Genomic DNA, 22,183 nt, shown 5'->3' on the forward strand with positions numbered 1-22,183 from the left:
TATATTATTTTTTTTAATTTATATTTTATTTATTTTTTTAATTATTTCAACCAATCATGTGTTACCACGTGTCTTAGGTAACCTGTTATATTAGGTTGATGACCGTTTAGGATCAATAAAAGCAAATACCCCATAAAATTGGGATTATTCAATAATAATCCAAAGTTGGGATTATTAAAAATAAATGGGTTAAAGTTGAGATTATTAAAAGCAATTTTTCCAAAAAAGTATACATTGAAAAACATAAAATTCAAAGAGCATAGAATAAAGGAAAAATACACTTTAATAATCCCAACTTTGCCCAATTTACTTTAAATAATCCCAACTTTCGATTATTTTGCAATGATCCCAACTTTAAGGTGCATTTTCTTTCTTCGGTCCCAAAAACCGGTAATCTGATGAAGGGGTTAAATTTTTTTTTTAAAAATTATTTGACACGTGTCACATGTTAATTGCTTCAAAACATTAAAATAAAAAATTTAATTTTTAATAAATTAAGACAAAAGAAAAAAAAAACTAAAACCTTAGCCAACCGCAACCACCACCGTCGTGGCCACCTCGCCTCATCCTTAGCTTAAACCAACCCCCTCCCCCAGCCCTCACCATCGATTTGCGACAGCTCTCCCTTCCCCAACCCCGAAATACCTTCCCCACCACCGATTTGCCACCACCCTACCACACACTTACGCTTTTATCGGTGAAATCGCTGATGTAGTGCACAGAATGGAGGAGAAATAGGTTGAAGGAAGCCGGTTTTTAGGGTGGGGGTAGGGAGGGGCGATCTATTTGAGGAGTCTGGGAAGGGAGGGCGACCAATTAGGGCAATGGTATGTGGAGGGGAATGGTTGCGTGGGCGGTGCTGTGAAGTTAGGCGGCGGTTTGTGGGGTGGGGGGCCGATTTCCGGCCTGGAAGTAAAGGAAGGGGGTCGAAATCAGCAGGGATTGGGGAGGGGGTGGTTCGGTGTGGGCAAGGGAGGAGGGTGGTCACCGCCGGTGGTTGTGGGCTGGTGGCTTGGTTTTGCTTTTTTTTTTTTTTTTTTCTTTTTCTTTATTATTTCATCTTTTATTTATTTATTTTTGGACAAATCACAACCCGACACGTGTCAGGTAACCTGGAATATTAGGTCATTGACTTTTGTTGACCGGTTTGGGATTGAAGAAAAAAAGTGCAGGTGAAAGTTGAGATCATTGCAGAATAATCGAAATTTGAGATTACTTAAATTAAGTTGGGCAAAATTAGGATTATTAAAGTGTATTTTTCCTAGAATAAAAAGGTTGAGACTTTTTTTTTGGTTAATTTTTTGGATAGCACTTGACAAGTATAGATAAGCCTCCATTCCTTAAGCTTACCCATTGAAGACAAGGAAATACTTCCCTCAACCTCCCATTCCTGCTAGAGCTCAAACCTCCCTTTCTCTCTCCAATGGCGACCTCTGCAACTCCCTTCTCCACCGCAACAACCACCCGTTTCTCTCTCTTCCCCAAACCCACTTCCACCACACTCTTCTCCTTCTCCTTCTCCGACTCCTCAAAACCCCTCTTCCTTTCTCTCTCCTCAACTCGCTCATTCCCAACTCACCTCTCTTGCACCAAGAAAGAAGGAATTGACATCACCTTCTTCGAACAGGATAACCCAGATGAACAAATCACCTTCGACCCACCTGAAAAGCCCGAGGGTTTCGTCCCTCCTCGCGCCATTGATGAACCCCCTTTTGAGTCCGAGGAGGATATTGCTCGAGCTTATGAGGAGCTCTATGGTCCTGCTTACAGTGGTGAAACTTTTCTTGGGAATGACATCTATGCTATGGATTCTAAGGTTAAGAAGTCTACTGGGTTTGGGTCCAAAAGTAAGAAAGAGAAGATTCGAGATGGGTTTGATGAGAATGTAGTTCAGGTATTTTCTTACATTATTGTGTAATAGATTCTACATGAACTGAATTTTATTCAAGTTTTTGGGTAATGTTGCTTTCTCAATTGAATTGATTTTTGGGTTATTGGGTTAGTGATTTGATGTGTATTTGAATTGAATTTTCATTTTTGGGAGGTGGGTTACTGGAATTTCATGGCTATTGTTCCTATTTTAAGTTTTATATTCAGTCCAAATTGAGGTTACATTGTATAGAATCCTTTGTTGAGAAAGAGTTTTCGGATTTTAATATGTTGAAATTGGGTTTTGATTTGTGAATTCGAATTAAATTTACAAATTGGATCTGTATTTTGTTGATTTAGGTCCATATTTAGTGGTTTGGATAAGGAATTGATAAGTTTTTAGGTAATAGTAAGTGATGCTTCTTTGCTCAATCTTGGAATTTTGTGTATGAATTTGAAGGAGGGATGCAATTAGGAATTGACGGTCTTTCGTAAAATTTATGTTTTAGCTGAAGTGGTGATGGTTTCTGTACAATGCAGGTTAGAAGAGTGACTAAGGTGGTTAAGGGAGGGAAGCACATGAGGTTCAGGGCAGTTGTGGTGGTAGGTGATAAGAAGGGCCAAGTTGGCGTTGGAGTTGGTAAAGCTAAGGAGGTGATTGCTGCAGTTCAGAAGGCAGCAACAGATGCTCGTCGGAACATTATAACTGTGCCCATGACCAAGTATCTGACTTTCCCTCACAGGTACTGAAGTTAAAACCTTTCCTTTAATGTGACTTTTGCTCTTTGTTGTGTGTAGTTGTAGAGCAATGAATTCCACCTTTTGTGATATGATCCAAAGCGTTGTGCACATTGACCGTTTTTCCCCTTTCTTGTAATTTGTATCTTTGGAAATTTGAGGCTTTATTATTAGCTTTATGTAAAACACCTATCATACATGCTGACTTTTGAGCTGATTAAGTAAGTTATGCCTAGTTATGACCAATGAGCTTCTAACTTAAGTGGTAGAGGCAGATTCATTATAATGTAGGATATGGGACTTCTGAATTGAACTCTAAAGCTGCAAGGGAATATTTAGTTACTAGTGCAATATATCCTACTAGGAAGTTAATGTCAACACCATATTTTAAGTGAAACTTTTGACTCAGAACACTTTTGAATGCCAAATTCAAGTTGCAAATATGTAAAGAGCTCCAAGATGATATGAAGCTTATAAATTTGGGGATCTAAATTTGAAGAATGTTTATGAAGGTATAGTTTTGGGAATGCTTGCCAAAAGATGTGCTCGTATATGGGATTTGGGAATGCCTACAAAAACAACTTTTGTATTCTAGTAACATATTTAGTTTTGTTCAAGGGTGGTCTTCCTTAAAAGAATTATGATACCAGCTACAAAGCTTCAACTCATCCTGTCCTGGTATATTTGAATTTAAGTAGCAAAATGGGACCAAGTTGAGAGGGGAGAACATTACTGCTGTGACTCCAAAGATTGTATAGGATATTTCCTCTTATTCTTAGCCTTCACACCTCCACATGGCCCGTGGGATTTTGGAGTTCATCTACATATGACCTTTGTTTGGGCGGTATTGGTCTCTCTTAGTGCATGGGATTGACATAGGCTCGAAGAAATTCACACTGAGTGACTTTAGCACCTTGCATGATATGTTCCTGACTTCCTTTGGTTCTCACTTGTTTTTCTATGCTAGTTTTGGATGTTGATGTATGGGGACGGAGTGGGATATGAGGTTTCTGTTAAATTTATTAAATGATGCCACATCTATGTTGCAACACTTGTTTGTTGCTGGTGTAATGATACTCAATATCTTGCCAGAAATGAGGCTGACTATGGAGCAGCAAGGGTGATGCTTCGACCAGCAGCTCCTGGTACAGGAGTTATTGCAGGTGGTGCTGTCAGAACTGTGTTGGAGATGGCCGGTGTTGAGAATGCATTAGGCAAGCAATTGGGAAGTAATAATGCACTTAACAACGCTAGAGCTACAATTTTGGCAGTGCAAACTATGAGGCAGTTTAGTGAAGTGGCCCGTGACCGTGGGATCCCCATGGAGGAACTCTGGAAGTGATGCACAGTCTAATGTTTGCATCTTTGTTGATTCCTTTCTTACCCATTCTGTTACATCTAATTGTAAATTTATTACATTGTCAATGCGTTGTTCTAGTAATCTGATAGATCACTTTGTTGAACTCCCAAGTATAGCCAGCCATTATAAATTTTGAGCTAAAAGTCTTGAGAGCCACCAATGTATGAGTGATGCCTCAGGAATTTTTTTTAATCAAACGTTGCTGTTCGTTTTGAAGGAATGTGAATGAGAGCAATTGTATTTGAAGGAACATTATACATTTTCCATGCATAATGAGTTCTACAGTTCCCAAGTACAGTAACACTCAGTAGTAGAATAGTCTCTCAATCAATAACATCTATATCAGTATATCATACATATTGTGTTATATTAAAGTGTTCAATTTAGACTCTAATCTGTCTGAACACTCTGAAGATAACTGGCATTTGTTTATTAATGATGTTTGTATTAACTTGGATAATTAATTTCGCAAGTGATATGTTGATATACAATGCAGAAATATCATAAGTCATGTGGGGAAATTTTATAAAACCATGTAGGTCAAATGAAATGGGAAAAAGCTGAATTGTGCGACTATACCTGATCACTACTAGTAGTTTCCTATGTCCCATTTGCTATAGCTATCCTGTGACTCCATCACTCCATTACTCTAAATCTCAATTTCCTATGATTCTTCCGCGACTGCTAAAAATCACCGCGAGATGTTTGGCAAGGAAATAAGGAGCAATAAGCTCCGTGATGTTGTCCATGAGGCTGTTATGGACTGTTGAGCATGTCTGGTATCTACTCTCGTCCCAATGTAGCATTAAGTGGACATTGTAAAAAAATCAGAGAGTGGACCTTCTTGCTGTATGATCGAGATCAAATAGCAAAGTAGCAATGGTGTCAGATTTGAAAATTAAGATTGTAGTCGTGTAGAGTTGTAGACTTTATAGTTAGTTGGTCAGCTACATAACCTTTGAATAACCAGAGATCGCCAACTTTGTAAATGAGCATTGGATATCTGTAATAGTATTCAGAATTTCAGACTCTGAATTCCAGAGTAAACTGCAGAGTATAAATGCATTGATTGAGATATCATTAGATTGGGGATTTCAATTGGCTAGAGCAGAGGATTCTCTTCTAAGATGGTTAGAAAAACCTCTAAAGAGATTTTGCCTAAAAATATACATGTACTACCTCCGTTCTTTGATGTTCTTGGTCTGTTCATGTAGGATTGAATCACCCTATAGAAAAACCAAAACCATGATAATATATTTGTAACAAAATATTCAAATAACCATTAGTATGCAATGGAAAGAAAGTACTTTGTATGCCTTGACTTTCGAACTAGTCCAAGTTCACATGATAATATATTTGTAATAAAATATTCAAATAAGACCATTAGAATAGTATGCAATGGAAAGAAAGTACTTTGTATGCCTTGACTTTCGAACTCATAAATTTAGCTAGCACACACAACTTTGAAAAGCAACAATGCAGATCTTGAGCCCATAGTCACAACCACAAGAGATGAAGAGAACACTACAGCCAAAGACCTAAGATTTTCCAGCAAAAGTATAAGGTAAGCACTACTTGATGAGATTTAGAATGTTCTCCTCTCATTACCAAAAAAAGACTAATTGGCTCTTTCCATAAAGCCTGTATAACTAGAATGCTTCAGCAAATCTCATCACCTGGTCTGAATGCGCGATACATCCCTAACTTTAGGTACTATAACTTTGAGAACTCCATGCTTCAGTTCTGCCTTAACCCCATCAATATTGTACTTATGCCTTTCGACTAAGGTGACCTTAACAACATAGGTATTCAGACAGTTCTCATCTCTGAAGTGAGGGTCCAATTTCCTCACTCCCTTCACTGTCAGAGTGCTGCCCTCCACACTAATCTTGGCGTCTTTTTTTCTCACCCCTGGCATATCCATCTTGAAGTACAGTGCATCATCATCTTGCTTGAAATACCATGGCTTCTGCTGTCCATCAGCTTCCGTATCATTGCTTGAGCCACCAGAAGATGGCAGCTGCATCACCGTTCTTTCAGTAGCTGTGAATGGCGAGGTTTCATACTTCTCTGTGAATAATTCAACCAAGATAAGATTCAATTCATAAAACTGATCTAAGCAAATGCATACAACCTACATAAGGGTTGAAAAATTTCTAATAACTTGGAAGAAAGAAAAACAATGAGTAAATGCTGTATAATCATGTAATTTTTGTTGTGATTGAAACTAAACACAAGCTCGACTATTTTCTTCGATTCTTACAATTTCCATAAGACAGTGTAATAATCCCAAGGGAGACATCAACTATTCATTTGCATAATGTTTAATAACAAAAGAAAATGGATTGAAGTATTCACAACTCGAAAAAGATGAGTCTTAACAAATTGTGCTTGATTTCAATAGCTAAACAAATTAAACACTTTCTTTCCTCTTACTCCATATATTGAAAACAATAATCAACTTCGACATTAGCAAGCTAGCACTCTAGTAGCCATGATCGATCCATTTAACCCGTCGATTTAACACCTCAAACCAGATTATTTGAGTATTCTGGAATTGCCTGAGTTACAATAAGAATTATGTACGTGAAAACATATTTCACATGTCTACAAACAAAACTATCAAACCAAAATCAAAATTCCAAATAAATATTGGTTGAAATACAAAATTTCTTTTCATTTTACCAAATAAATTACAAGCAACAAAACATGTATAGCTTTCTTAATAATTGAATCAAACAATATAATTTCGTCCAAAATTTCATTTCTTCTGTTTATATAATAGGGAAATTACCAGAATTGGAACCCGGGTGATCCAAAATACCCGAACTTGAACCCGGATTCACCAAAGCCAAATCATCAAAACTGCAAAGAAATTTAAAATCATACAAGTATCATCAACCTTTACACCTTACTATTTCTACGTACTACGAATAATTAATAATAATATGGTATACTATCCAAACCTTGAAACCGGGTCAGGCAAAGTTTCAGAATCGGGTCGACCCATAATTTTCGACATCATCTTCTCCTTCTTCTTCCTAGTCTCCTTCAATTCCCGGTTCCTGTAGAAATTGGAGTGAAGTTGGGTTGAGAAACTCGGGCTACGAACGGGCCTGTACTCGGGCAGAAGGTGGCCCACTCTAAGATAGCTTAACCCACAAGCATTGCAAAGCGTTAATGGTCCCTTGGGTCCTAACCGCCATTGTGGTGTCTCCTGGGTTCCACAGTGGGTGCACTTCTTTCGGGTCAATGGCTCACTTTGCTTGTCCTTCTTCTTGGGCGGGCCAAATTCCGGGCTTGGTGTTGAAGGGTCAATGATGACGTCGTCTTCATCATCGCCGCCGTAATTGCTGTCGTCATAGGTGTAAGTAGGGTCGGTTAATAGTAATGACGGCGGTGTGTGGCTGAGGAGGTGGTGGTGGTGGTTTGAATAACCTAACATTATTAAACGGTTTTTCTTTATCTTTTTAAGAAAACTGGAGAATAATTTGGAGAAATAGTTGAAATGAAAAGTTTAATACCAGTAGAAATTAAACTAGTTATTATAATTCTTTTAAAAAAAAAAAAAGGTTATTATTAAATGAATAATAAATAATACGAGTAATAATAATAGTACGAGTAACCAAGTTAATTTGGAATTTGATTTTCTGTAAAAAAAAATAAAATGGAATTTGATTAAGTAGATTACAGTTTTGACTTTTGATAGGTTGCAATATTGTATTGGTTATTAGTACTCTCTTTGTCCCTATTTTTTTTTGCCCCATTAACTGTGCGTGGTCTCTAAAATGCGTCTTAAAACGTCCATATTTTTATTTTTATATACGCAAAAATTATAAAAATATGATATTAATAAAATATACAATGAGACGAATATAATAATAGCACCCATGATTATATTATCTTTTATACATTAATGGTAAATTATGATCAAAGTTTGACTAAAAAAATGACAATAGGGCAAAAATAAAGAGACGGAAGGAGTATTATAGAGTATTTTGAAGGTTTTGCAGAGATGGGTGCAACGTATCAGAGATAGCATTGGACCTATTTTCATGCAAATCTAGGGATGGCAACGGGTCGGACTCGGAGCGGATTATGCTAAATCCGACTCCGATCCGACAAGAAGTCGGATGTTAAATCCGACATCCGACTCCGACTCCGACATCCGACTCCGAAATCCGACTCTGACTCCGACTTCAATATCCGACCTCCGACTCCGACTCCGATCCGACCCGACTCCGAGTTTCTTTTACATTATTTAATATACTTTGAGATGTTGGGCTATTTGGGCCTTGACAACCCACACCCAATGCCACCATGACCCACACAAAAATCCACTATCTATTGGAGTCGGAGTCGGATAATCCGTCAAAGTCGGACATTTGTCGGAGTCGGATTTTTTTCTCGGATTTTTTTTAGGATCCGACTCCGACCCTCCTCTGACTCGGAGTCGGATTATTTTAACGGAGTCGAACTCGGATTACTTTTTTCTCGGATTCTGAGCGGATTTTTTACCTCGGATCGGGACAGAGTAGGGTCGGATTCGGACTGGATTGCCATCCCTATGCAAATCCCTTTGACTTGGACGGATATGATGTGCAGTTGGAGGAATCAGGAATGTCCAGTTTTTATTGGCCTTACCCTTACTCAAATTGGATTTCACGTGTTTAATTTTGTTGAGAGATAATTTCATGTTTAGGGAGGCAAGGTTTAAAATTCAACATACGTTTAAAATTCATATAGTTGATTCTAAAGAAAATTTAACCGTACGAGTTCAAAAAATATATACAGAGTAGTCGATACAAAGGGTACTCCCTAGTTTTCGAGTTTAATTGTTACTAAAGGGATACTATATTGTCTATATACATCTAGGAGCAATTTTAAATCCTTCAAGTAAAATGATTTGATCTCCTTCACCAACATCAGATTCATCACAAGCATGGAATGTTCTGACAAAATTCATTAAAGCCAACAGACCAACAGTACATATATAAGACTATAAGAGGCTATAGTTTGCGAAAGGACTTGATTAACAGCAAATCATAGGCAATTTTATGCAAGTTATTGACAACTTTTAAGGGAAAAACAAGTGTTATCAAATCATCAATTCACCTTATCAAATCATGAAATAAAATAAACCATGTATAGCATGATTAAGAAATAGATCTTTAAGTCTAAAAGCCATCCATTTTCATTAGAATCTCAACACCATAGCTAGCACATAACTTTGTCAAACAACACCGCAAATTCGGACCACAATGAAAAGAGTAAACAACCAAAGTTTTTCTAGCAAAGGCAAAAGATAGGTTCTACGACTGCAACACTAGAAATCTAGAATTATTTATACTTGTCATCAGAAAGAGTCCTTCATAAAGCCTGTGAACCCGAAACACTCCACAAATCTGATTCAATCGACCTGAACATGCAACACGTCCATCCTCTCCTCATCCTTGACCTTCGGCACTGTAACCTTGAGCACACCATCTTTAATCTCAGCCTTAATCTTATCAACCTTGTATTCACTGAGTGACATTAACCCAACCTCATAAACAAAGGGTTTAGGACCGGTCTCAGCATCATCCCCGAACTCAGGGTCCAACTTTCTGATTCCCTTCACCTTGAGCATATGAGAGCTGCCTACCACATGGACCTTCACATCTTCTTTGCCCACTCCTGGAATATCCATCCTTAAGTAGAGTGCATTATCATCTTGCTTGAAACCCCATGTGTCGGGCAGATCCTGATCAGAATCCGAGTAATGATCGGAGCTTGAGTCATCATCCGTGTCACTATAAAACGACCTATTCTTCCTTAGTCCTTCAACAGGTGGGAACTGCGAGCCTCCATGCTTATAAGTTGATCATGTGTGATATTTCAACAAGATTAGAATTGCCAAATTAACTATACAAGCATTTGTAACAAGTAATAAGGCCAAGACGTTTCTCACATTACGGGTCTTTTTTCTTCCATTTCCCTACAACTTAGATTCAATTTCGGTATGTAATTATATGCACATAGTGATTCATAACATAAACTCATTAATTAAGGCCCTTAAATAGTTAAGTTTATAGTATAACAAATTGATTATGATTATCTCAAACAAATTAGACCATAATTTAACAAATAAATCCAATGACCCATTTAACCCGTAGATTAAGTTGACGGCATGATTATTCCTCTCAAACCAAATCCACCGTAACATAAATATCCGATCGATCCACATAAAACAAGTAATAATCTAGAATTAGACTATTGATAGAGTTGAAATCGGTCCATAACATTATTTCAGTGAGCTAATAATACGTTGAAATAACTCACATTAGTCACATATTTACACACCAACATACAAAATCATCGATCACATCATAAAAATTTATTTTACATAGATCTTATGACTTACATAAACCCCACACAAATCCGATCCATAGACATAATATCAGCTTAACATGAAATTCCAAATACAAAGTGTAAGCTTAGATGACCAAAATTCTAGATAAAAATCATGTATGAACGAATAGCGTATCGTACAAGAAGCTAAGTATTTAAGGGTTTAAGAAACTGGGTTTTATATTCACCATTAATCCTTTTTTTACTCACAAAATACAAACAACAAAACCCCGAAAATGCAATGATTTTCAGAATTAGATAAAACACAAATATCTTCCATTAATAATGTGATATAGACAATATTTAAACAAGTAAAATAGTAAAAACAGCTACAAATGTGTAGAATGAAACTAGCTCGGAGTAGAGATTGAGGAGGGAGGCTGTCAAAATGAGGGATGTTTCCAGAACGAGCAAATTTGCAGTTAACAAGGAGGCGACGAGGAATTCCGTCAGCCGTAGACGGTGGCGCACTGCTAAAACGGCGGAGGCTGAGGAGGTTGTTACAATAGAGAGACTCTTGCCATAGACTTTGCCATTTTCTGAGCTTGAAGAACACGGTAACTCATTCTCTCTCCTCTTTTTCAAGGTGTAATAATGGTGTAGTGAGAGAAAGTGAAAAATGGAAGAAAAAGAAGAAGAGGTATGAATAAAGCAGAGAAAATAATGAAATTAAACCATGGTTAAAGAGCTGGGGTTTAAGAGTTGACTAGAGTTAGGAGGATGAGTTAAGGCATGGTTGTTATGGTTTGTGAGGTGGCGCCATTGGATTGGTTAGTGGTTACTGATGATACTTTGGACGTTGCAGAGAGGAGGAGGGGGTGGAACTGGGATGTTGGTAGGATGAATAGTGCAGGAGATCATCGTACAACTTTTTTCATGCAAATCTTCTTTTTTGGACGGATGTGAATGGGTGACCGGAAAATTGGCATTTCATCATGATATTGCTCGGACGGATTGTTGCGTTTAATATAATAAATAACACTTGTTTTTTAAAAGGTTTTGTAATATAATTAACGGTTTGATTGTAAAGCAGAATACAATATATATACGAAGTATATACTGAATAATATTTTTTTTAATAAAAATACATAGCATAATACGTATCTATTGACAATATATGATCACCAAATTGCGGAAGAAGACCCTAGAAAAATTGTGATGTTCACTTATAGCTTGAATTACGTAAGTAACACGGAGTACATTATTCTTATATATAATATAATAGTGAGATAACAATTACATTGATATAAAAAAAAAAAAAAGAGTAAATCTCATATGCTCGATAAAATGTATTATAACAATTTTTTTTTTTCAAATGCCAAAGTGTCTTTAAATTGGCAAGAGTGATTTTTTCAATACCAAAATGGCTAATTGGGCTGCATTTTGTACCTTTTCTCGAAAATCAAAATAATATTAATGAACAGAAGCAACAAATGATCAAACCTTTTTATATGATCAAATGATCAAACCTCAAACCTCGAGAAAAATTATCTCAAATACAGAGTAAAGTTCAACAAAACTCAAATGCTCAAAATATAAACATTGATCTCATAGTATAACTTTTTAGAGTCATCAACACATATTTAAGAGCCTTGGGCTACTAACAAGCAAGTTTAAAGTCCATTGCTCACTGCAATGCAACAAGCAAAATATGATACCACCAGAAAAACTATTACAAGGACAATTTCAATCCTCTCATCTTCAAGCTAAGAAAGAGACTAGTCCACAGATCAGGTGAAGTGCTGACTGGTTCACAAAAGCATGAAGTGCTCGAACATGGATCACTCTACTACTCGAATTAATTAATGAAGTAAATGTAGTACGAGATTGTGTGATGCCTTGATTGCAAGTATCCTTGCGAAGCATAAGGTCATTCCTGCAGTTACACCCTTGTACAAAGAACAGAAACCTTCATGTTTCACAATCTCACGAAAAGCATGCATCGAGTTCTTGTATCTGGTTGTTGCTTCCCCTGAATTCATCATCATCCTTCTACTTACACGAGTTATTGGATAGAGAGCTACCGGAAGACTACATACCATGGTTATAGGTATGAATTTGGCCAAGAAAGTTTGCTCCTGCATAAAGTATGAGAACAGGTAAGCTGTAAGCATGCAAATGGTGTACAAAATGACTAATATTTGTATGAAATAGTGAGAGGAGTCTTTAGGTTTCATTCTACCTTAGTCACTTTTCCGAGTCTTGATTATTTTGTACCTAGCCGAATCCCATGCCAAGACTCCAAGGAAGCTCGGGTTGTATCCTCTGTAGAGTCCATGCATGCCCTCCGTTTTAAGAGTCTGTTTGCATACATCAAACATACCGCTGTACTTCCTAGTTCCAAAATCTTTCCTAAGATTTTTTTGAGCAGAGTCCAAGGAAAATTGAAGTCCTCTGGCAACTTTGACATCATTGGCAAGACGTGTACGAGCATAATCCAGTGGATACTGAATCAATGTTGCAGATATAACAGCAGCATGAAACTTAAAATTACCATAATCATCATTCTTAGCCACTCTGTACCAAGAGTTCTTATAGATGGCAAAAACTAAAGCCTGAATGGAAATTGACAAGTTAAGAACTGTACTGCTCTACATTTGATATGCAGAATATAGGCAGAACATGAGCTAAATCCACTCGATTAAACAGATTTGTATATCACAAAAGCGGGTTTAATTTACCTGTGAAGTAAAGACTTTGAGAATGTTCACACTATTTCCTTGCCACAGGGAAGTGACGCCTTCCTGTTTGATTGTTCGGCGAAAGCAGTCCCTCATGCCCTTGTAAGGAGTAGATAGGCGGCCCGATTTTATCAACTCATTCTAATTTTGTATCAGGAGATGGACTCACTCAATAGGCGCCACAGCTGTGCTGACAGCAACAGCGACGAGGCCATGCAGGGCTGTTGCGTATTTGATTGCTCGACGACGCACAGCTATTGGTACAATCTGCGGAGGTAGAGGCAGTGGATGTGACAACAGGTTGTCATTGTGACTTGCAATCACAACAGTCACAGTGCCTTTGTTCTCAGACATGTCAACACCAATTCTTCCTTAAGCCTACCAAATGCATGTCATATTCAGCAGTTAGTTTCATACCAATCAGTTACAAATCTTACATTAATTATGGGTAAGTCATCAGTATTATCAGTGAGCAATTGATGGATTACCTGCATACCAAATAAATGGGTTATCAAAGCCCAATTCTATGTTTTAACTTCCAAGCAATTACCAGTGTTGAATACTTTCACACTCGGACATGGGTATGACACGATGCGACATACCCATGTCGGACACTGCTTGCCAAGAATCAGGTACATAGCAGATGAAGAAACTAATATAGGGTGATTAGCTTAAAAAGGGTGGAAGACCCAACCATGCAAATTTTTTTTTTTTTTTTTTTTTTTTGACACAACCATGCAAATTTATTACTAGCAAACACAATTACACAAATGAGCACATTTAATTTCATTGTACCTCACAATAAATATGAGCAACAAGATTCTCAATCTCTAAGCCAACATACTCCAAAAATCCAATAAACGTAGTTAGATTTCCAGAATTTTCATTTCAACTCCGTTTTTTAAATTTTTCTAAACAAAACTAATCATTAAAATCACAAATGGGATACTACTATCTAGAAGGCCCAAATGGATAAAACCCAGATTCCGGGTTCAAATAAATAAATATTCATCAATATCAAAAATAAAAACCAATTTGAAGCAAAATATGTAAGGAAAATCAGAGGAAGTCAAATATTTACTTGGTCAGCAAGCTAAGAGACTGGAAACACCCTATTCGATTTAACAAAACAAGAAGCTTAAATGGCTGAAATCATATAAAAATGGCTAATAATTATGGTCTTACCACCTTTATATTAACCCCAACAATAACATGAACATGAACAATATGCTTATAAATTAAATACTGTAATAAAAATAATAATGGGTATTTTGATTTATTGCAGAGATGAGTTTACGCAAATATAGAGGGATGGGGAAAATTTTGAGAGAGAAATTCATTGACTTACCTGACGGATAGAAGACCAGAGAGAGTGTGTAAAAGAAACGTTTGGTTGTACACGTATAAATTATAAAGAGCGGATGTCTTGACAGTACTAACTTCCTGGGTGCCTTTCACACACCTTGGTGGTTTTGGTTTACGAACTGTTATGGACGTACAAGTTTATGACCGATAATACGTATTACTATTATTATTACTCGTATTAAACAATATTGTTATTAATAAATTACGAGTTTTATTATAAGTAGAGAATCTGTTCATTTGAGTCACGTCATAATTAATAAGTCAATCTACTGCTTACTCTCCTTCCCTAATTTAAAACAATAATTTACCATCACTTCTGATTATCCGAATCTTGCTAGTTAATCAAAGAATGACAATAATTGATTAATGAACGTTGAACACTGTCATCAACCCAATCTATATCCTATTATAGTGTGTGAACACAAGCTAAGTTGTATGTTTGAATCATTCATTGATTTCTCAATTTTGTAACTTCTTGGGTAGCTCAAGCGCCATGACCTCAGCTCTAACATGTAAACAAGCAGTACAACAGCCAAAATTTTCCAGGAAGATGGACATTATTCTGCTGTTACTGATGATACTAACGCCACCTGCAGAGGTCCAAGTGAACCTTCTGCAGCTCTCTGAGTTCAGTACATATCAATCAGTGCCGGAGTAGAATGCCACCTTACAGGAAAAACATACGTATTCAGCTAGGATTGCACCTATAAGTATTAAATCAAGCGCTAAGATTTGTAGGCCAAAAGAGCTTTGACAAACTCTATTATAGAGCTACTACAACAAAGAATTATAGAGTGCAGGGCAAAGTATTCATGGTTCCATCAGCAAACAAAGTGAGAGGAATGATGACTAAACTGCTTTAATTGATTAAGACCAACATTTTTCCATCATACTCAGCTCCTTCAATCAACTGATTAATTTATTTGGAAAAACAACTCATGAATAAGGTTAATAAAATTGCTAGTACATGGATGAAATTTTCCTAAGGGTAACAATCTAGCCAAGTAACAACTGGAAAACAAGCTAATGCTTAAACAAAAAACTACTTGGCACATTCTAGAGTTTAGCTCGACATCATTTTCTAAGGTTATCAATTCTAGAGTACGCCAAGAAAATGAAAGCAAGAACAATGGCATCTTTAGCACAGCAATAGACCACATATGCACTCAAACCCTTATACAAGGAAGAAGCTCCTTCGCGTTTGACAATTTGACAAACCGCGTCCACAGCACCCTTGTACTTGGTTACTTCGCCAGAGGTCATCATCATTCTATGGCTGATAGTAAGAATAGGGTAAAATATCACAGGAAGACCCATGAAAATGATAGGTGCAATCCTGGCTGAATACGTATGCTTTTCCTGTATATAAGTGTCAGTCATTCGAGGTAAGTCAAAAGGGCAGCAGATTATAGAATAAATATATAGAAAGCTTATGTAAAATTTACAGTGGCCAACTCTAAAATAAAAAGAAACAATCAATGAGAAATATATAGAAATGCATTGTACCTTTGTTAGTTTTTCTCTGTAGTGAGATTTAAACACAGTTGAGGCCTGATATGCAAAAACACCAACGCATGCAGCAGTGTATCCACGGTAAAAACCAACTATGCCTTCCAATTGCAGTGTCTTCTTAAAAACGTCAAAAGCACCATTGAACTTCCAATTGCCAATGGCATTGCTGATGTTTTTGCCAGAAGAATCCAAAGAAAAATGTACTTGAGCAGCTTTGACATCATTTGCAAGGCGGATTCGGGTAAAATCCAATGGATAACGAAGCAGTAGTCCCAACATTCCACCAAGAGGTAGAAAACACAAAGGTGGTTCATAAACCTCCTTGAATAAGGTACTATTACGCCTTAAATGGACAAAAGCAAACATAGAGGCCTGAATAACTAGCAAAAACATGGTAATGATAAGAGAAAATTGTATTTATCAGCAAATTTTCTAAGATACTAATCATAAACAACGATTACAAGATCTTCCCCACTAAAAAATAAGATAATCAAAGGAACATGAACAATTATCCATGATAACCCTCTAGGCTGTACCTGTAGGTTTTTTATACCTAAGTATCTAGGATTTATTTGACATTCTTCAAAGTAACTTTGAACTCAGAAGTCAAATTTGATTGAAATAAAAAGGTCAATAAAAAAAAGTTACTGTTGTTCAAGGTTGTAATGGAGAACATTATAACTCCGTTAATTTGGAAATTGGCTTATTATATAAATTGTTACCACAGACATTTTTCCGGGAAAAAAAATAAATTAGTATCAACAATAAATAGATAGTAAACATTGGAAAATCACCTCAATTGTCAAGGGTGTGATCACGTTCATACTGTTACCCCGCCAAAGGGAAAGGACACCTTCATTTTTAATTGTTCTGCTAAAGCAATCCATCATTCCTTTGTAAGGAGTCGAAAGATGACCATATTTTAGCATCTCATTCTGACATTGCATCAGGCTATAGACACGTTCAATAGGAGCCACAGTTGAGGCTGAAATAACCCCAGACATTCCTTGCAGGATAGCATATGACCCAGGATTTTGTTCCCGTGGGTGTACTTGCTTCTTTGGAGTAATCACAGAAGAGGAAGATATGTTTGGTGATGGTTGTAATGAGTTTCTATTTGCCAACAAGGCAGGATCTCTGAGTAAATTTTGAGCTACAATGGTGCTGCCAAAAATGTGAGAAGATCTAACTCATCTAAGAGAGTGATACAACCAATTCCGATCTGGGAACTTGGAAGTATGTTCACACCTATCTGTCATTTCAGATAAAAGTGTTGCCTGCAAGAATTATGTAAAATAGTAAGACAATGTTATCTGAGTGAAGCTATAGATAAGAGCAAGTTTTTTTAATTTGGCTTTCCAAAAGGAGACGGCTTTGGGTACGAATGTATGACCCAAGCCGAGTGCTCCTTACATTTGTACATGTATAAATCATATAATCCTCCTTTGGGCAGTGCTGTTCCCCAAAGGGGTGTTTTTTCCAGCAAGGTCTTTCCTCTTATAGTTGCCTTATTTGAATATCTCAATGAGAATATTATAGTAACCATCTCGGAAGTCGTCATAACAAGGGTGACTAGAGACTCATAGTCAAGGTACTCAAGGAAATTTCAAAAGCTACATAGCAATGTGTTCAATCAACAAAAATGACAAGATGACACACCTACAGTTGAGAATATGACAAAGATACAAGATTTCAGCTATTTAACTACAAAGAGAACTCAGAGAGTATCTTCAATGAATAGCTAACAATAAGAATATGTCTAGATAGCAGGGTTTGAAGAAAGGAGGAAGAGGGTGTTAACACCATTTTCCTTTACCTAGATACTACTTTTGGTAAAAGAAAAGCAGAGAGAACCAAAAGGTCCAACATGCTAAACCAAATTCTTTCGATTTTGAGAAAAACACAAGTTCACTTCTCCCTACCCTTCCTTACCCTCTAGGCCTCTACCATTGTTACCCAAACACACATACACACAGTAATGCTCTCACCAAACAACCAAGAACATATGGAATAGATGTGTCTTCAAACTAATACACCTTCCAGTATGCAGTATCCATCCTCACATATACTTCACACTATCCTTTACAGAATGTCCTAAAATATTCCTCACACTTCAATTCCAAGTAATCTATATAGTATTCTTTCTCCATCCCACCAACCATTTTTGGTCTCCTTCACAATACTACTGTCAAACATATTTCTGTCCTTACTCAATTGTAAACAATATATTCACATTTACCAAATATTATAAAAGCGTGCACCAAATCGAATTATAGAGTTTATTTCTTGGGAGCAATATTATTCATTTACTTCCTAGGAATATTAACATTGTCAATTAAGGTATGTCAAGGTATGACCCTTTTACATGATTGTGCCCTATAATCTCAATCAACAAACTTGAACCCCAATACCTCTTAAGATTAAGGGCACCCTATATATAAAATTTTGGTAAGGCACGGCACCTAAATCAAATTATGTTGTGATGTTGAAACAATGAAAGGGTCATTTTTTATGATTATATCAAAAATTAACAATATCAAGCAATATATTCTCTCATTTCCTACACCCATATTTCAATTTGCTCCTGAAGAACAAGCATCATTATTAATTTATGTTCCTAAACAAACCCCTGGAGTATCACATTCATCAAAACCCAAAATTAAAACCCAAAAACCGGTAAAATCCCATTTTCAAACCCCTAAATCTAATGAGTTAGATTATAAGCCAATGTACTTAGAAACATAGGAGAAGATAGCATAATTTGAGTTATATAACTTCTATTTAACATGAACTGTATATATTTCACAAATTCTTAATATAATGAAATTGCAAAGTGCAAGAAATCGAGAGAGAGAGATTCTAATAAGCAAAAATTGATGATGGAAAATTAAGGGAAAAGTACCTGTTTTAGGTCTGATCTTGATATTTTGAAGGATCAAGGAGAGGAGTGGAGTCCCACAAAAATGGAATATGAGACTATGAGTAGAGCAGTAGCATTGAGCGAGATAGTTTGCTTTAGAAAGTTGGCAACGCTTTTCTTTCTATGGCAAATTGGTATACAGCTGATAGGGGTGTTCAAAAACCAGTTTAGACCAGAAAAATGGACTACCGATTTAATCATCCAATTCATTCCAAACAACTTTTCTTTTGGAGTGGAGTCTCTCACGGGTCAACCCGACTTGAGTATGCGACAATTTTTTTTTTTTTTTTTTTACAAGATTCTTTAGAAGTGAAGGAAAATGTAAATTTTCATGGTTGTGAGTTAATTACTCCAGTAACAATTTTTATTACTAGTCTAAATGTGACTTGGTAATGCAAAAACCTTTAAATTCAATCTTCGATCAATTATTAATTTGTATCATACAGTATGGAGTACTCCTTGATATTAAGGAGTAGAAAAATTATAAACAACATTGAATAGTTAGTGTGTGTAGGAAAAAAAGTCAAAAGTCCATTCAAATCAATTCGGTTTGATCAGGTTATATTGGTTCCGTCCAATTCACTTGTTTTGGTCCTTGTATAACGATTTTAGATTGGTAAACAGCTCTTATGTTGCATAACGACACTTTACCACTTTCCTAGTCTTTTGGAAGACAGGCTTATTTTTGAGGATAGAATGTAACCACCAAATAAAGATCATTACTCCACATAAAATACAAATTGAGCCAGCAAGTTCTACAATTGAACCATTTTGCACAACCAAAAGCCAATATGAGAAACGATCAGTTAGACTTATTATATACTAGTCAGAATGAAAGATGGTTCATATATTCTATAGGCAGCATAAAACCTTGTCACCATTAAGGAAAATAAGCCCTTCATGTTTCACTTTCACTACAGAGATTAAAAAAAAAGACAAAAAATCCTTGAATTTCATCTCAATACAAAGGGAAAATTTTGTATGAGTAAAAGCACCATGTAATGAGCTCTAACAACATCATTTTTGCACTTTACGCTCATAGCATATTGTTGCGTACGTGTAACCAAAGAAAACAATTGAGCAATGGATTGTGGAGTAAAGCCCTTGTATAAGGAAGAGACTCCTTCATAATTAACTATTTGTCGAACTGCATCCACCGCTCCATTGTACTTAATTTTTTCGCCGGTGGTCATCATCATTCTATGACTTACTGTAACGAATGGGTAACGTAAGAGAATAGTACCACAGACCGTCATTAAACCATACTGTATAATGAAAATCTTGTTCTCCTGCAATTGCCAAACAATCATGTGTAAGTATATCATACAAAGTAAAGAATGGATAAAGCTTTTTTCCCCGGGAAAACTCAAGAAAGGAAAGAAAGACCCGTAAGCTTAATATGAACAAATCTATCTTCTAAAGACACTAGTCATGTTGATTTTGAACTACAAAAAAATAATAACCTTGTTCTGGTTCAATACAGATTTAGCCCATTCCGAAGACAGATATGGTCCAACAACTCGCAAGGAATGCAGGGAGGTATCCTCTATATAAACCAAACATGCCTTCCGATTTAAGTGTCTTGTAGAGAACATCAGAAGCACCACTGAACTTCCTACTGCCAACACCGTCATTGCTGAAACTACTTTTAGTGGAGTCCAAAGAAAAGTAAAATTTTTGAGCAACTTTGACATCATTAGCAAGACGAACACAGGCATAAAAGAGTGGATAAAGAAACTGACAATTCGACATCAAAAGTGGCCAACGCCAAAAATGAGGTGTGATTGGGAAAAGCACCTCTCGAGTCAAGGATGTTGTCAAGTTTCCTATCACACTAATGCTGCTGCCACGCCAAAGGGAAAGGAAGCCTTCATGTTTGATGGTTCTCATAAAGCAGTCTTTCATTCCCTTGTAGGGAATAGAGAGATGACCATCTCATTCTGGCATTGCATCAGGATACAGACCCGTTCAATAGGAGCTGTAGCTATCACTGCTGCAACCTGGAAGGCACAGCGGAATAATCCAACAGGCATAGATACATAATTCTGTTTACGAGAGTTGGAGTGTGTATTTGGAGCAACCGCAGAGGAGGCAGGAGGTGAATTTGGAGATTGTTGAAAGGAGATTTTGTTTGCAAGAAGGGCAGGATTTCTTGGTAAGTTCCAAGACAAATTGTGGTATGGTATCGAAGAATAGTTAAGTTGCCTATACAAATCCGGTAACATGGAGGTATGCTTTGATCTTTCACCCATTTTCACAAGAATATTTGTTGCCTACTTCCCTGTAAAAGTGTAAGCTTACCAGCTTCTGAGAGATTATATAATGGAGCTGAAGAAGTGAAGAAAAGAAGCAGTTTACATAATTATATACCCCGAAAAAGGTAGAGAACAGAATGATTGCACTTTCATACAATTAAGATCATATCGCAATTAATATTTAGTCATTTTTGGTTAAATAGAGCTGTAAAGAGTCTGACATAAGATATGCATGATTCAACTACTACAAAGGACATACAACATCAGCACAAAAAAAAAAAACAGTAATATTGTAAAACAACTCATGAATAAGGTTAATAAAATTGCTAGTACATGGTTAACTTATGAAAATTTCCCAAGGGTAACAACCTAGCCAGTAGCAACTGGAAATACAAGCTAATGCTTAAACAAAAACATGGGCAAAACCCCATGAGTTTCATTCAAGAGTTTCAAAGAAATTCTGGGTGCATTCATACTATAGCTCGACATCATTTTCTAAGGTTATCAATTCTAGAGTATGCCAAATAAATGAAAGCAAGAACAATGGCATCTTTAGCACAGCAATAGACCACATATGCACCCAAACCCTACAAGGAAGAAGCTCCTTCACGTTTGACAATTTCTGCGTCCACAGCACCCTTGTACTTGGTTACTTCGCCTAACCTTGAAGGTGTGAGCTTGAAATTTTGAACTAAGCTATATAGATTTCAATTTCTGCATAATGAAAACATAATAAGAGAGACAAAGAACTGTGAAAGCTAATCAAATACGAAGTACAAGTTAAGATCACCGCTGCACCTAGCTTCGTTGCATAATTAATAGCTCCAAGTAACTCAATTATTCATAGTACAACTGTTAATATCAAAGCTTCCATAACTAATCCTAATTCTGTAGGCAACAATTTATAACCAAAACAAAAGAATATACTAGTATGATATCATTGAATTGAGGCTGATAGACACTTAACCACCTTTGTAATTTTTGAAAGGGAGGCTTACAGCTTAAATTTGATTATTTAAGGATAGTATGTAACCACCAAAGATCATTACACCAGTACACCACATTGAGCTAGCAAGTTCTACAACTCAAACAT

General features: G+C 36.5%; 2 protein-coding genes across 2 annotated transcripts; one reads left to right on the forward strand and one right to left on the reverse strand.

The window, feature by feature from the left end:
• The first annotated feature begins 1,320 nt into the window (after window positions 1-1,320).
• On the forward strand, window positions 1,321-4,259 carry LOC145577394 (small ribosomal subunit protein uS5c-like). The gene is made up of 3 exons (XM_081634811.1): window positions 1,321-1,894; window positions 2,410-2,612; window positions 3,700-4,259. Exons 1-3 carry the CDS (start codon window positions 1,424-1,426, stop codon window positions 3,947-3,949), a joined length of 924 nt encoding a protein of 307 aa, XP_081490937.1. The 5' UTR covers window positions 1,321-1,423; the 3' UTR covers window positions 3,950-4,259.
• An 11,130-nt stretch (window positions 4,260-15,389) lies between these two features.
• On the reverse strand, window positions 15,390-21,087 carry LOC145578214 (uncharacterized). Its single transcript, XM_081635573.1, has 7 exons — window positions 20,800-21,087; window positions 20,429-20,572; window positions 19,831-20,124; window positions 17,164-17,192; window positions 16,710-17,079; window positions 15,910-16,287; window positions 15,390-15,762 (listed from the first exon to the last, which is right to left on the reverse strand). Exons 1-7 carry the CDS (start codon window positions 21,085-21,087, stop codon window positions 15,478-15,480), a joined length of 1,788 nt encoding a protein of 595 aa, XP_081491699.1. The 3' UTR covers window positions 15,390-15,477.
• Between the last annotated feature and the right edge of the window lie 1,096 nt (window positions 21,088-22,183).

The sequence above is a fragment of the Chenopodium album genome, chromosome 14, assembly GCF_948465745.1.
Source record: "Chenopodium album chromosome 14, dcCheAlbu1.1, whole genome shotgun sequence".
NCBI lineage: Eukaryota > Viridiplantae > Streptophyta > Magnoliopsida > Caryophyllales > Amaranthaceae > Chenopodium > Chenopodium album.

Coding starts and splice junctions, on each gene's coding strand:
- LOC145577394 (XM_081634811.1), top strand. CDS start 1,424: ATGGCGACCTCTGCAACTCCCTTCTCCACCGCAACAACCACCCGTTTC. Junction 1,895..2,409: donor TTGATGAGAATGTAGTTCAG/GTATTTTCTTAC, acceptor TGTACAATGCAG/GTTAGAAGAGTGACTAAGGT. Junction 2,613..3,699: donor TATCTGACTTTCCCTCACAG/GTACTGAAGTTA, acceptor ATATCTTGCCAG/AAATGAGGCTGACTATGGAG.
- LOC145578214 (XM_081635573.1), bottom strand. CDS start 21,087: ATGGGTGAAAGATCAAAGCATACCTCCATGTTACCGGATTTGTATAGG. Junction 17,080..17,163: donor TTATCTGAAATGACAGATAG/GTGTGAACATAC, acceptor CATTTTTGGCAG/CACCATTGTAGCTCAAAATT. Junction 15,763..15,909: donor ACAGAGAAAAACTAACAAAG/GTACAATGCATT, acceptor ACTTATATACAG/GAAAAGCATACGTATTCAGC.